The 16803-nt window shown below is 37.7% G+C and overlaps 1 protein-coding gene across 1 annotated transcript; it reads right to left on the bottom strand.

The window, feature by feature from the left end:
• Positions 1–244: 244 nt before the first annotated feature.
• LOC136854946 (ATP-dependent RNA helicase DDX42) lies at positions 245–16335 on the bottom strand. Its single transcript, XM_067131542.1, has 12 exons — positions 16239–16335; positions 11592–11792; positions 10111–10246; positions 9373–9500; positions 8771–8984; positions 8139–8480; positions 7268–7459; positions 6443–6601; positions 5591–5939; positions 5130–5381; positions 4636–4778; positions 245–4507 (listed from the first exon to the last, which is right to left on the bottom strand). The coding sequence occupies exons 2-12, from the start codon at positions 11783–11785 to the stop codon at positions 4388–4390; spliced, it is 2229 nt and encodes a 742-aa protein (XP_066987643.1). The 5' UTR covers positions 11786–11792; positions 16239–16335; the 3' UTR covers positions 245–4387.
• Positions 16336–16803: the final 468 nt, after the last annotated feature.

Below are 16803 nucleotides of genomic sequence, written 5' to 3'. Positions count from 1 at the left end.
TTCCATCGGATCAGCGTACAACGCGTCGTAACCCTGGAACATGCGTCGTAAACCGGGAAATAATTTCTGATGAATACATTTGAAAAGCGTCGTAACCTCGGAACGTTGTAAGCCGGACCCGTCGTAAACCAGGGACTGCCTGTACTACTCCACACACCAAGGGATTTAGTTCCAATAATTGATGCAATTAACATTACTCGTGATAATGCAAAATGTAAATTACAATGGAAAACCATAAAAATACTTTTACACTGTTATTCCATTTTATTGAGCAGAAAACTTAATTTATTGTTATTTACAGATTTTTGGCAAGTCCACTGACATTTTGCTTCTTGAACTTGATGGAAAGGGAATGATATAACAATATGCAGATTAACTTTACAAATGCTATGGCAACAAACTTTGGTTTTCTAAGATATATAAACATATGTAAGATTTATTTGAGCAACCAACCTTCGACAGATGGTTCTTTTGCTACATATAAATACATCTACGTAGTCAACCCCATTTCTATGTAAATCCAGCATTAAGTTTCTTAGCTATCTAAGGTGGATGTTTTGAATATTTCATAGCAATCAACACAGGTTTTGGGTATGGTCTTCTTGCCAAAAATAAAAGGGAATGAAGCATGAAACAAGGAACAGTAACTGAAAGGTAACTGGTTAGTTGGCTGGCATTACAGGCAGTCAAAGGCAGCGTGCACGTGTGGTGTCTCAGCTAGCATATGAAAGGAATTTTTTGCTAATACGGGCTACTGTCTATCTGTCCTCAATCAACATGAAAGCCTACTACTCTCAGCATTAACCTCAGCTTTTATTTACTAACCTCAGCTTTTATTAACACTTATAAAGACTTGTATCTAATCACTGCTTTACAACTGCCATCCAACACTCATCAATTGGTCAAAGCTGGAAATTCTTAGTTTGATATCTTCTGTCACTGATTTTTAGTCTCTTCTCATTAACTTTACATTTTATTAACCTCTTCAATTTAGCTGTCAAACACTGCTAGAAGCATGACCACAACCACTGAGACTATTCTCAGCAAACCTAAAAAGGGGCAGTCTATTATCCTCCTAGTAAATTATTCAGCAAACTAACCAGTTAGCATTCAATCATCTCCTTGACACAAGGTTCTCTTTCTTGTCGAACACTGACAAGATAGCCATATGTACACCTACAGCTTGTTTCCTATGTACAAACACCTACAGAATATACAAGTAAATAAATGAGAGAGGTACAGTTTTACAGAAAGCAAATCTATCTCACACTACCTACTAACAACTACTGTGTACAGAATTTACACGTTTGGCTGACAATAACTTTAACGCGGTAGTCCTCAGTCATGTAATGAGGTTGGGACAGAAAAGCATGCTCTTATGAGATATGATTACAAGAAACAAAGTAGAAATAATAAGAGTAATTTAGTCTTCCTTTCCTAATGATCAGCAAGTTTTAGGAATCCCATAAAACTATTTCTCTTTTCAAAAACCATACTTTCAGCTTTGAAAACAGTCAGTACATCCAGCAACAAAACTATTTGTCTACCACACTTTTCTTGGCTTGCACTTCTAAGTTATAGATTTCCGAAATGCAAAACTTTCTCTAAAAACTCTAAACCTCTTTAAAACTGTTATCTATCAATAGGAAAATCAATGAAATAAAGGAAATACTTACAGTAATAAAGTAAAATATTAGATCCTAGACAGGACATTGTGTTAGACACATCAAACAAAAGTATTGCCAGTTATTGCAATATGGGCAAAAACACTAAGCATGAATATATCACACTGATTAAAGTACACTGTACACCAGTCGAGGGCAGTGCACAAAAGAGTAACTAAAGCAGGCGAGGAAATCACGAAAGCACACAGACCTGAACATAGGGTCATTTCAATGTTATTCACATCCTTGAAAACTTGTCTGATGGATTCCCCACTGTGTAAGTTAAAATGCAATATGGTGGTACCAATAGCTTTACCTTGATGGTGTCTGTAAAACGTGCACCACTTTCTGATGTTACTTGGTCCCTGTTCTTTTCAGGCCAATTGTAAGAAAGTTCTGATGCCAGATACCACCTTTTTGGTTACAGACATGATACAACAAGCAAGGGAAACACTCGAGAACCACTCACTGACTTGTTTATTGCCTACAGGTACATGCAGCGTCATGCATGGATGACCCCTAGTGATAGGAGGGAAAGAGGTGCGGCAAACTTTAGTCTCTGGTGATCTGGACATGATATTAATGGCATAATGTAATGTTTTATAGGTCATAAGAAAGATGCTGTAACTTGATCAGTCATTAAATGGGGTACCTTACTACAAAACACTGTAACACGTAATTATTCATATCATGGTAAATGAGGTTAATATCAGTAAAATAATAATGAGTGATATATAAATCATGAAATTTCAACAACTAAAAGATACACAATAATGTTTATGTAATATAGTATATGAATTCAACACTATCATAATAGAAAAATCTGACAACTGTCAAATTTATTGACCCTTGTATGCACGCACAATAGATTCACTCCAAAATAAGAGGTGAAAAGTCAAGCCTGAAAGCTGAAGTTGGACTGTGAACTATGAAGAAAGAAAAAGGGTACATGAAATGAATGACTTAAATGAATTAGGAAAACAGTATGAGGTATGTAAAAGTCTGTTTAGCAACTGCATCTTGCACTGATTTGAACAAACTTGCATGAAATGCCTTCATGTTATCATCTTGCTCACATTTCGTAAGAAACAGCAGGTCTTACACAACTTTGACTTCCCGTGAAGGATGTCAAAATCGCTTGATAAAACATCGCAAAATAGAAGAATAACTATAAAAATTTGTTAAAGGTACTGGATCTACCTTTAAACCTAGTGATGATTCTGAGTATCAGAATTAGTGACGGAAAACAATCTGAGATATTTACTTGTTACATAAGGGCAAACCTCTTAATATTTAACATACAAAAATATGAAATACTTCATTTAATTCTATGGCCAATAAAATATCTCAACGTTTACACTTGTATTTAACTTTAAATGGAAGTGGCATATAAGTTTAAAATTTAGTTTTTCAATATGAAAAACACGAACTTAATCTCACCAGATATGCATACAGACAAAATATATATGAGGAAAGTGTAAGACCTGAAATGGAAGAGGCCAATAGCCAGTCTTACAGAACCAGATCCCAATGTGCTAAAGCAGCCTTGGGATACATGCCCAAACATTTAAGTGTGACCTTACTTTTGAAAAGTAACGTTCGTCAGCAATGCTAAATGTTCAGGCTGATATTCTCTCAAAACATAAAACCTCCTCCAAGATTACATATCCTTGTCCTCAACATTAAATTCCAGTGCATATCTTTTTTCTACTTCAAATATCAAAGTGTACTTTGTTCCTATATTCAGTTACAGTACAAGTTAGCGGTCATCCTCAAAGTCCAAACTGAATGTCAATCTGTCAAAATAGCTCCAAAAATACAAACAGGATAGAGGACTCACTCATCTCTCTTTGAACTTCAACTATTCATGATGTGCATCCTCCTAATCTTAAAATACTGTTGAACGTTCTTTACGAAAGCATATGAATGGACGTTTCAACATGATTATTCAGGTCCATATATCAACTCTGAAAATACAGATATCAAAATAAAAACCAAATAAGTATGATAAAAATGTTTGGCAAAGTAACAAATTGCCAAGATTTTAACTCGCTCTGCACCTGTTACTTGCATCATAACTAACGTGTCAAGACCTTTTTAGATGGTTTCGTTTTAAAACAGTAACCCAAGACAGAATTCAACTTTCTTATAACATTTCTTACTATGAAGGGCAAACCAGGATAAACAACAACAAAGATACCATAAGTTCGAAAGAGGATACGAGTTATGAGGTTATGCAGAGAAGCAAACTGAGGGAATATCAATAATGACCACAATGAAATGAAAAGGCCATAAAATCTCCTGACCCAAAATAAAACGATACTGAAAATTTCCTTAGTATACATATTACTTTTCCCTAAGTTCTCGAGTCAGTTTCACAGTAGTAACTACAATCAGGTGAAAGAAGAATGCACTAATGAGGCGAAGTCATTACTCTGCAAATAACTGCACAATGAGCATTTATGAAATGAGAGGGAAAACAACATAAGCACTAACCTTACGGTTAAGGTTCTATGGTATTTTGTTGTACTGTACGTCACAGAAAAACTCACTCTTGACGTGTCACTTGTTCAGACGATGACGATGAAAATGGTGAAAAATCTAGGTAGGGCTAATAGAAAGCTTATATCTTCATACCTATCGCTAAATTATACACTATGAAACTTGGAGAGAAAGTCTGATGTCTAATATCTACACATTAAAATCTGTACAACAGCAAGAACCTAATCGTCCCATCTGGATTTTCTCCTGCGCTCCTTGCCAGGGGGTAGAACTTGCTGCACCTGCTGCGACTTGTTCTCCACGCCCGTTGTCCAAGATGTATCGGGGCTGGCTGCAGTGAACTGAAACAAGAAAAAATTAACATAAATTCAAACAGCATATGTAAAGTTCTAACATATGAGACGGAGAGAAAGGCTTTCAGTAAATTCTGCATAAACTGCAAAGTCAGCATAAACAGTTGTTGACGTACCTGATTCCTATACTGGGACTGGAAAGCTGCCTTCATGGCAGCGAGACGATTCGTCGCCGGTCCTGTTGTGCTTGGGTCACCTCCTCCATACGCCTGACCAGCCGGACCAACGTTAATGTTTCTGCTATTGCTATTGTTGCTCTCTGTTGATAGTATGGAAGAATAAAAATTTTAGTTCAGTATCTTGCATACAGAGAAAACAAAGTATTTCACACTACAGAGAAAATTTACCTGTCACATTTAGGAGAAAAATGAACTTACATTTCTGATATACTATATTTTCTCAATGATATACTTCTATGGGGCTAAAAGCTACAGTTGGCTTTGCATGGCAAACTATACGGTACTAATGTTCTTTGCAGTGTCCTTCTGGCCACATCCATATTGTTTCCTGGCTTTAACTTTTCATTTATTCCATCTAGTCTCTTCCTACGCGACTGTCCAAGCTCCTCTCCTTTCTAAAACAACTCCAACATTATTCATAAAAGACATACCTGAACCTTCTGTAGTAGGTAGAGAACCAAGTCCAGGACGTTCTCTAAAGCCCAGGCCTCTTCCACCCAAAGCTTTGGCTTTTCCTTGCTTGAAACGAGATTTGCGAAACCATGAGCTCTGCATGGCCAACTCCAACAATTCTGAAGGAACTTCTTGTGCAGCACCTTCCAAATTTCGTACGAGGTGCCCTGCAAATTCTTTGTCCTTTTCAGTAACGAGGGTGAAAGCAGTACCCTTTTCTCCAGCACGACCTTCAAATAAAATAAAATATTAAGGGACTGACTTTTTTTATACATATTATCTGAACTCATTCACTGTACTTTGATGGAAGCATTTGCTAAAAAAAAAAAAAAAGAGAAAAGAAAATATAACTTGACAATTATATAATACCATAAAGTATCCTCCCTCATCAATGAATTCAAGATACTTTCAAATACAATACTTTTCTGAGAAATACTACCTGTTCGACCAATTCTGTGAGTGTGAGTGTCAATATCCCGGGCAACATCAAAATTAATGACTGTTCTTATGTGAGGAATGTCCAGACCACGCGCAGCTACATCAGTGGCAACCAAAATGGGCTTGTCTTTCTTCTTAAAAGCTGTGATGACTTCGTTTCTCTCGAACTGGCTCATATCACCATGCAGAAGAAGGGCTTCGTATTCCTTGACGTTCAGGTTCTTGCTGAGTTCCTCAGCGTTGGCTTTCTTCGTAACAAAAATGAGAACGGACCCGGATGACATAAACTCTACAAGGTGCTGCAGAAGCCAGCTCCACTTGTGACCTCCAACAGACATGACCTTCACGATCTGAAAAAAAGATTATGTCAATGTTTTCTATATGAATTCTGATGATAGTTATTATTACTGAACAGTTTAACTGTTTTAATGAGGCACAGTTCAAGATTCTCACATGGTTGGGAGTTGGGACACAGGCTTCATCAACAAGGCCTGAAAACTGGACAGAGAGAGAGAGAGAGAGAGAGAGAGAGAGAGAGAGAGAGAGGTTGCATATAATCTCTAGTAATGCCAACATCGCACCACATAAGGGAGACCACTGGTTGTAATCCTTTAGGGGAATACTGACGGCTGAATATGGATCATGTGAATGACAAGAACCAGAAGACTGTAAAAAGTAAACAAAAGACCACGAAACTATTACAACAAAGCTAAAAACGTCATAGCACCCTTTTGTTGCCTGCATATGGAATGCTAGATGCCATAACACATCTAGGGGTTAAGAGTAATGTACAGTAATTCCCTCAAAATCAAGGGCAACAATCATGAAACTTGAAGGAATGTATTCTTGCTACCTGTGTGACATCTTGGTTTGCTTCCCCAAGTTCTCCTTGGACAACACGAACAGGATCAATTAAAACGTCTCTTGCTAGTTTCTCCACTTTTCTCTTGAATGTGGCTGAGAAGAGCAACGTCTGGCGATCTGGTCGAACATGGTCACATATAGATCTCACCTGTAGAAGTTAAAAGTGAAAAACAGTCAATGCCTAAGTTATGCATGTTGCACAGCAACTAAATTCCTATCAACAATTTTATCTTTTATTTTTACTTTCTTATTTTATCTGGCATAATGGAATGACTGACCTGTGAATGTTCGTAAATACATAACACTAAAGAAACAAATTGAATAAAATGAGAGTTAGCATAAAATAACTATAATTCACATAACGCCTCTGCAAAGGCATAAACTGAAACTGAGAAATCAAACTAACTGCACAATCCTACTACAACAGCAGCAATAGGATTTGAATCAAAGACTTCAGGTGACTTTCAAAATGGCAGATGAAAAAACCAAATAAATAAACCTCCACCAACTAAACACAGCCTGTAGTGAAACAATCTCTTCATCATTTGCACTATTGTTTGACTGTTTTTTGTACAAATGATTGATCATGTGCTATTTACGGCCAAATAAAATGAAAGAAACAGAAACTGAATCAGGTAAACTAAAAAAAACCTAACTTTCATTCCAGTTAAAACATATTCCAGATACACTTATCATCCATTTTAAACATTACAATAATTAAAGATGAAAACAAATAACACATTTGCATTGACAGAGTACTAATGCTTCAACAATTTTCACTAGCACATTTTGCAAATCACAATCCACTACCCACCTGTGGTTCGAAACCCATGTCAAACATGCGATCTGCTTCATCAAGAACCAGGAAGGTTACTCGCTGAAGATTGGTGGCCTTCATCTTAATCATGTCAATCATGCGGCCTGGTGTGGCTACTACAATTTCTGCTCCAGCTTCTAAAGCCTTACTTTGTTCCCACTTACTACCACCACCGTACGCACATACAACCTGCAACAATGTACAATAGTTAAGACTGATACCTTAGCACTAAAAAGCAAGGTGAAAATGAACTTTCATGCAATCTGCAGCACTAAATGGCATAGCCTCTTTTCAAAAATGATGAAGCAAAGAGTTCCTGGTAAAGAATGACAGTAAGTTGCTTGTCAATAATTGAACTTCATGAAACAGCGCAGCATTATATCAGAGATGACCTTAAAAACAGTGCCCTTGATATGAGTGTGGCACAAAACAACAATTCATAACCTGAGTCCATTTTACCTAACAGCTCCAAAGATGTGGAGACCTCATTAACATTATCCCAGCGAGTGAAAAGTATGCTGCGGCACATACGAGTGAGGAGATATATGACTTGCGTGAGCAGCGAGAATATTTGAGCACTTTTCACTGACAATGGCCTAAAAAAGTCCATTTTAACCTAGGAGAAGTTCATCCTTATATAGATTGCTGTGGCAGAGTAGATGTGGTCTTTATTGGATAATGAGGCAATGGGATAAGACCTGTACAGATTTAGGCCTCTTATGATTACTGTACTAGATTTGTATGAACAATTTTTTAAACGTTAAACATACTTCTATGACTGTTTTTACTGTCTGACAATTCCAAAACTAGTTACTCAAAAAATAAAACTGTCTAACAACCATAACCTGTACAGACAACCTTTACATACCTGAATGTTGTACACTTTTCCAAATCTCCGTGCTTCAGTATAAATCTGCTGTGCCAACTCACGAGTAGGAGCAAGAATAAGTCCAATAGGCCCTTCGTCAGGTGCCAATTCCCTCTGATCCATTATATGAACTAACATTGGCCATATAAAAGCTGCAGTTTTACCGCTGCCAGTTTTAGCAATGCCGATAGCATCTCGTCCACTCAGAGCAATGGGCACAGCCTGTGACTGGATTGGGGTGGGCTGTGTGTACTCAGATTTACGAATGGCCTTCATGAGGGCCTCATCGAAACCAAAATGACCAAAGCTTGTGACAGGCTTTGGTGCATCAAAACCAGTTACCTGAAAATACAGCAACAGAGAATACATAATTTGTATTCTATAATGGTTAACAGGAAAAATATACAGTATTCAAAATAATAATACCTGTACTCTGCACTCTGAAACTCACAAATATAATCTCCTGCAGATTGTTATTTTCACATTCCATAAAATAATATGAATATTGTATTCAGAATCAAAAAACGACACCATAAAGAATTCACAGGAACAAAACTAACCTAAAATCTTAATATTTACCAAGTATGAACAAACGGAACAATGAATGCTTCGCTGAAAAGATATATACGCACCTTTATTCCCAGTTTTATTCTTAAATCTTGTGCCTGACTAGGTGAAAGCGCAGCTATGTCTTCATGCTCCTGATAAAAGTTTTTCGTAAATTCAGAGTAAGTTATATTTGAATGATCAATCGGAGGGAGAGGGTCAATATATTTGGGTTTCTTTGGTGCTATGGGATTGCCATCTTCGTCGTATTCAATTTCATCATCGCTCTCTTCTTGTTGCCTGTAAATAAGTTAAATAAGTATACTTCAACACCCACATGAATGGGAGACATTCAAGAAATTCTGTGACAAAATATGACATCATCTAACAGGGCTTTGATTTCAATATGCAAGAAAACATCCTGCAACTCAAAAATCCAGCCACAAATGGAGATTATCATCATCTGTTGAGCTAAGCAATTCAAATTCTGTAGATAAAGTAACAAATAACAGTTCAAAAATAAGTTTATCAGTTAACATTACCCTATAATTTTGAATGTACCAGAAAAAGCCATTGCTACCACTCACACATCACAAAAAGATATAATTAATCCAATAAATTGGCAGTTAACAGAGGTCAAAGGTAGTGCATTACAGTATATCAATAAGACATTTCTCTTGGTTTTTACCTTCCTGCATTTGGATTTTCTTGAATATATCTGTAATATGATTCTTCGTCGTCCTCGCCATCAATGTCATCTCGAACTCCTTTCATTTCCTTTTTCTCCTCAGCACCTTTAGTTTTGGTTCTTTTTACCTGTCAAATATTCGCAAGGTTAAACAAGTAGGTCAATACCTCTCTCAATGAACTGAAGTACGCTAAATGCAACTGCTATCAGCCACAGCATATTTTCTTTTATCTTATGATAACCTACTGCACTGCATCTGAAATTACCAGTAAATACTGTAGCTCACTATATCCATTTAAAATATTTCCTTTACATAAAATAGATTTCTACATCATATTATTTTACTGACAGTCTACTTCAGGGTATCTACCAAAATATGGTACCATACTGGGTTCTCAAAGGAAGCACTCGACAGAAGCCTATGACTTGGTAAAAACAAACTTTTTCCATTAACAAATTTAGTTCTTTTAATGTAACCTTTACAAAGGCAAACTATTCTACATGAAAAATTGTCCTTTTTCTAAACATTAAACTGATCTGGTCAGTCTGATACTGAGATTAATCAAAATTTGAATCTTATTTTTTACTAAATTAAAAATAAAGTACATAGTGTTAATTCAGCTTACAATAACAGTACAATCAAAATGTAAAATTATAACTAAGATACTACAGAAAACTGCTCTCTTTAATTACAGAATAGAGAGGGGAAAATATGACCTAAACAACTCATCAACAAACCTCTTGCTCAATGCCAGCCATAAATGCATCTAGTGGGTCTTCATCTGAGTCATCTGCATCATTTTTCTGTGGACCTGGACTGCCGGGTGCTGGCTGATAAGCCCCATCTAAACTTTCATCTTCATCATCAAAATACCTGAGAACATGGCAAGCTTTAAAATGAGAAATTCAATCTAAATATGAATGAACAATCTAACAGCTAGCATTCGTAGTTGAAAAATAAATTTTAAAATTAATTATTTTTTCTAGTACAGTATACAAACAAGAGTCTTTTATTAACAAGTATCCTTCAGCTCAAGATGGAATCAGTTGTTTTGAAAGCCACCAAGGAAGACATGCTCCTGGTTGACTTGCAAGCAGGGGATGCTATGACTTCTGTAACCTCCTACCAATCTGGCAGAATGGTTGGCCAAAGCAGTAGGACCCTGGGCCCAAGTGCTCTACAATACCAAAGTGTACTCCTGAAAGGAGACCAAGACATCTCGCCTAAGAGACTACAAGCTGGAAGGCAGTCTAGTTCTGGCTAATGCCAAGTACAGTAATGGGATCAGGGCTAAACTCTATCAAGCACCTCATCCCCTTGTTATGAGACAGATGACGAGGGCGATTCATCCCAGTCACAGGGACTAGTACAACATGCCTTATGTATGCCCATCTATATCTTGTCTGACTCCAGCATGTTATTCGGCCTAGATGATGCAACAGGAAGAGGGGTAAGGATGGAAAGACAGCAGATTGGGATACCACTCAGTCTGACGAGGAGCTACAGCCTCCTGCGAAGACTGGGGATTATAAACACACTGTTCATAATCCTGCAAAGAAGTCTGAACAGTGGAAACGTATAACACAGCCAGATTGCACCAAGTAAAACCATCTTCCGCCACTGCCCAGGGATCTGGAGATGAAGAGCAGACAACCTTAAATTTTCTGCTCAACCTGGTTGTGAACAAATTGAGCAGAGCAGAAGCTGCCTTTGAAGCTGAAGGTTTAAAGGCAGCATGGGTGATCAGAGACTCACAGAGCATCTGTTCTCTATGGCAGCCAAAAGAAATGTAAGTGTGATGGTTGGTAAGAGAGATATAATCCCCCACTCAACCCTCACCTCCAACTATTAACTGCCTCGTTACTGTATTTTCAATGACTGATCCCAGCAATGACTGAAGGATACTCCCTTCTAAAAAGCAATGGTTTGCATTTCCGTAGGAACAAATACAATAAAAGATTTATTTCCTTCTGGAAAAATTGTAAGACATGCTGCACATTAGTTCTGTATCAAAGAATCTGTACATTTCACAAATTAATGTAGTGAAATCCAAACTAGTGTAATGCAATATAGCTTGATAATATAGACAATAATACAAAATCTGCATCTTTTCTTTCCCTGAGTAACTAAACAATAAACTACTGTAATTACAGAATGGACTACAATTTACTACACTGACTTCTGTACCAAAAAGTTATCATTAATGAAAAATACTCACTCATCCTCATCTCTCGGTCGTTTGCGTGGCTGACCATATCCGCAACCTCCAGATATTGCATTCTGGCTGATAGCAGTCATGGTGTGATAACCATGTTTGCTGAGTGTGGCATTGGGAGGTGGAGGTGTAATGTCCTGCTTCTTAGCTATTGAAAAACCACCAAACCCAAATCCTCGGCCACGGTTGTAACTCATGTCGATTCTGAAAAAAAATATATACCCAATTATTGGATCATAATAAATTTTGATATTCTACACACTTTTTTTATATGAATCTTAAAGCCTTCCTCTACAGCATTTTAAATATTTCAGAGTAAAGACATTTACAGGTCTGTAGTTCATTTACGTACATTACTTATGGTTGATAATCTTGGAAAATGTGTTAAAATTTAGAAACAATGTCAATCTGTATATAATTCACAGTTTTACAAATGCCTTCAATATAAATGCTAGAAAGAAATGAATTGCACAAACTAAACTGCACTGACCTTGCCACAGCCTCTACTTCAATCCAGAAGGATCAAAGTAGACCACAGAGGCAGACCAACTTTCAGTGCCAAAATTTGTCCAGGGACTCGAGACAACACTGTATCCCGTTCCCCAACAAACAAAACAGCTCACAGGCAGTTATCCAGTGGGCCAGATAGTCAACAAAGACTAACCCCCAAAGACAAAAGCTTCTTGAATATAGCTTCCTCCTTCAGGCCACCTTCCTTGTACAAGGTGCCACATTTCTAAAGCGAAGGATCAAAGATCCCACACAAAGACCACCTAAAATATGCTGTTACCTTTACATGTGTGAGAGAGAGAGAGAGAGAGAGTCTAGCTACAGACTAGAAAAAAGCCAAAAAAGAAAACTGAGTACCTATAGTTCGGTTAGGCACTGGCCAAGATTAAGAGTTCTTTTGACAGGTCAGGGGCACAGAAAGAACCAAGCAGGCTGAATTGGCTCTACATGAATTCCCTGTACAAATACAGATGAATTCATATGTCTCAACACACTACTAATAAGTCATGACCGAGGCAACTGAGTGAAGGCCTAAGCCCTCTCAATGGCAGGGAAAAATCTGCAGGTAATGCCCAGGTCCTTCCCCAAGGCCATCCGGCTCGCAGCCAAGCTTGACAACCACTAGAAAAACCAGCCCCTCCACCTCGCTGTTTGAATCTTGGTGTACAGGACCTGTGGGTCCATTCCAGGTGCGAAAAACTGAGACACCCCTACAGCAAGAGGAGGAGGCCCATCCAAAACCCCCATGGGAACATTCCATACTTAAGTGTACAACCCGTTCAGTTCTAAGACTGTTATTGGTACATGTTTCCTTGGGAAAAAGCTCAGAACGCTTCCTACCATAGCCCCAACGCTTATCCAACCCTCGCATCTCGGACACCTCCAAAGAAGTTGGGGAAAAAGGTGACCAATTCCTGGCACCCTTGCTCTATCTAGTAAAGGCAAGACCTCCACCTGGTGAGCAAGGCCATGGGTGGTCATCAACCCAAATTGACAATCAGACCACAGGTCATAGGAAACGTGGGAGAGGGCTTTCCAAAGCAGTCAATTTATTTTTTAATAAGTTTGAATGGCCATTCCAGCTCGCATTTGCAAGCTAAATTCATGTGTAAAGAACGGAAGTTTGTATTTGTGTAGGAACAAAAAGTAGTTGTACATGGCTGAGTTTTTTATGGTATTCTTTCACAGACTGTTGATTGTAAAAACAATCCTACTGCTTGTATGCCTTATTGGTAATAATCTGCCCCTTCAAAAAGGTCCACAAAATCCAAAACAACTGTAAGTAAGATTAGATTGAAGGAATACATGGTAAGCAATGTTCCAGTCTGATAAAGGCCTAGCATCCTAGATTAGGTTAGGATGCATCTCTATATTTTCTCTCTTTAAATCTTTAGCTGAAAACCCTTATGGACTGAGTCAACTGACTAGCAACAAATGATAAATAAATATGAGGAAAAAGAACATAAAAACCAATACACCTGAATTCTGGAGATGGCAGCAGAAAGCAGAAATGAATTTCCTCCTTGCTTAAACATCTGGAGATCAGAAGATCTCAACAATTGCACTAGGTAAACTATGCCACATTTTAGTTCTAGCCAAAATAAAATTCCTAGCAAACTGAGTACAGTGGTACTGTATTAAACATGATACTAGAAAACAACACACTGTTTGCAGCATCAGCCTGCCTGTGTTGTGAGCAATAACAGCAAAGTCAGGTAAAGTAGAGTGAACAGGATGTTTGTCCTTACCCTTGCTACAGTTTTCCTTCATTTTCTAAGAAGTTTTACTCTTGACACACATGAACTATACATTATTTTGACTGATTTTGTTGTGATTTATATATTTCCTACCTTCCTGCCCTGTGCACTGTATTCAATTCTGGTTTACTCCCACTAAACCCCAGTTCCACTAGGGTCCCACATTTTTGTTGGATATAAGAGAGGGGGAAAAAATATTTGTTTTTTGTTCAAGATTCTAGTAAATTTTTATTTTTGTAAAACTGAAGACTACTACTGTACGCACCCTGGTCCCCACCAGTCGCCAACTGCAATATGTTTTTGTTTGTGTTTATAATTTTTGCATGTGTTTAGGATATTAACCATCTTTTTCTTTATGTTTTTATGCTAATCCCCAAGGGGCTGGTACTAAACATGGTGCCAAATTTGCAAGTAAACTGATAGTTGCAGAATAAGAGGGATGCGGTAGTAGGTTCAGTTTTACTTTTATTTTAATACCAAAATCACTCTCATAAGCACCTTGTTTAATGCTGTACCAGCCCTAAGGGAATGCATATTAAAACATAAACAAAAGACGTTAGGTATCTCAGTAACAGTAAATTTGCAAAAAATTTCAATATGATTTTTATATCATACATATAAATGAGACGTCTGAGCACAGCATAAAAACCTTAATTTGATCTGAGGTATTTTTGTAAATACCAAATTTTCTTGCAATTTCTGTGCCCTTTAGCCTAACTTACTGGGACTTGTTACTACAACATTCTTTATCTGATAAGCACCAGGTGGTTTAAAAGGGGGTAAAACGGAAGAATACTAATATGCCCCTCTGGCTCAGTAACAATCAGTTCACTGGGAAAATGGGCGCTGTGTTTAGTACCAGCCCCTTGGGGATGAACGTAAAAACATAAAACAAAAAGACTGTAAATATCATAAACAAAAAGAAAAGGCATCAACAAAATAAAAACATAAGCAAAAGACAATAAATATTAAGGTAATTAAGGTAATCAATAGGCAGGAACCAGCCATGGTAGTAGTCTTCAGTTTTACCTAAAAGGATTTGTAACTAGGTTATACCTGTCTTTTTTTTTTTAGCCCAAGATTTAAATAAAGTGAAGAATGTACCAAATAATTACACCAATGATGGTAGAACTAAGCAATAGCTCCGCATTGGGTATTGCTTTGGAAACTGAATTTTCCTACAGTATTTTGGTTGCTTATCAAGAATTTACTGTTATTTTTTGTCAATTGACTGTAATTAACCTGCAGTTAACCTCACGAGTTGTATTCTGGCCATCCTGGAGTACTATCGCTCATGCGCAGTGTTACAGAGAAGCTCTTGTTAAAAAGTGGCGTTTCCTTTACTGGAAGGTCCAGGGGGTGGAGCCCCCGACTAAGTAACAGACCTGCTAGGTTAGGTTAGGTTAGGGTACGTTAGGTTAGTATAGTTCCTTTTATAATAGGTTTCCTTAGCCAGTCCCTTCTTAAACATACGGCTCCCTGATGACTTGCATTCCACAACAACATGGAAGTCCGGTCTTTCTCCCAACGTTTCCAAAATCCCGCATTCCCAAAGGGTCCCCAACCATGTTGGGTAGATATGAGGTTAATAATAAATGACTGACAATAAACGTCGCCACCTCCTTCATCAGCGACATTGAAAGTATAGGGAAAATAAATTTCCAAGGTAATAGTCCATGCAGAGCTCTTACTTAGAAATACCAAGAATATTAACGTGCCCCTCTGGTTCGGGGACAATCATTTCACTGGCACAATGGGCGCAGTGTTTAGTACCAGTCCCTCGGGGATGAACGTAAAATCATAAAACGAAAGATTTCAATATCATAAACAAAAAGAAAATGCATAAACATAAACAAAAACATAAGCAAAAGTTGGCAAATATCAAGGTCGTCGACAGGCAGGAACCAGCCGTGGTAGTAGACTATGGTTTTACCTAAATGAATTTCTAACTATACCTATCATTTTCTCTCTATTTCCATCCCAAGATTTAAATAAGTCAAAGAATGGACCAAATAATAACACCAATGACTCGCTACCTTCATGTTACAAGCCTAATGTCTGTCTCTGCCTTATAAGCTGCCCTGGAACAAGAGCCCGTGCTGGCATATAGCCAGCCCCATCTAAAGCAGGCCGACGCAAAATAAAGCAGCCTGAATGAATAATAACGGTTAGAATTAACATAAAACACGAGATAAATAATATGAGACATAATGGCTCGTTTATTTGACAGCTTCCCGGACAACTTAGTATAGGCCATTAAGCCCATTCTCAGCGTAGCACAAATTGCTCCAGTCAGCTATTTATCAGGTGATAAATAAACGCTGGTGTCTACCAGTTCATCAGGGCACCCTAATGAGCCAACAAAATACGAATAAATACTTACTTTCAGTAACAAGGAACAACAAAAGTAGGGAGCTAAATTCGTGGTTCCGATGAGGAATCAATGGTTGTTTACAAACGCTTTGAGCACTTAAAGCTACATTTGGTTAGCGGGTTTTGCTAAGTATCCCAATGGCCATTAAATTTTTAAATTTACCAGTATATGCATATGAAATACATTACTTGGATGATTTATGCTCTATTACATTCAAATTATGCAAAATACCACCACTAAATTTCGTTTTTAGAAATTCATACGAGAACTCGCTACTTTGTCATGCAATGTTATTGTTTTGATTTTAGCATTGTCGATAAGCCTGTAAGTGCTTAGCTGATTTATTTTAGATAAAATATATAGCGTGTATCTTTCAGTCGCCGTGGTGTAAAAGTCAATATACATTTGCAAAATTCACTTCTGAGAAGGAAGTTTTGCTAAATCTAGCGCAAAGTGTAAATTTGCGCTATCGCTAAACCTGGTACGCCTCAAGGAATCCTGGTACTCTTTTCCTTCTTGCATTCCTTCGTTTCGGTTCAGATTTCAAGGCTTTCGCTTGCAAAGGTATTCAGAA

This window comes from Macrobrachium rosenbergii, chromosome 30 (assembly GCF_040412425.1).
Source record: "Macrobrachium rosenbergii isolate ZJJX-2024 chromosome 30, ASM4041242v1, whole genome shotgun sequence".
Lineage (NCBI taxonomy): Eukaryota > Metazoa > Arthropoda > Malacostraca > Decapoda > Palaemonidae > Macrobrachium > Macrobrachium rosenbergii.
This window is presented reverse-complemented; position numbering and strand designations above follow the sequence as displayed.

Coding starts and splice junctions, on each gene's coding strand:
- LOC136854946 (XM_067131542.1), bottom strand. CDS start 11,785: ATGAGTTACAACCGTGGCCGAGGATTTGGGTTTGGTGGTTTTTCAATA. Junction 8,985..9,372: donor GAAAATCCAAATGCAGGAAG/GTAAAAACCAAG, acceptor ACTTATTTACAG/GCAACAAGAAGAGAGCGATG. Junction 7,460..8,138: donor GAAAAGTGTACAACATTCAG/GTATGTAAAGGT, acceptor ACATTGTTGCAG/GTTGTATGTGCGTACGGTGG.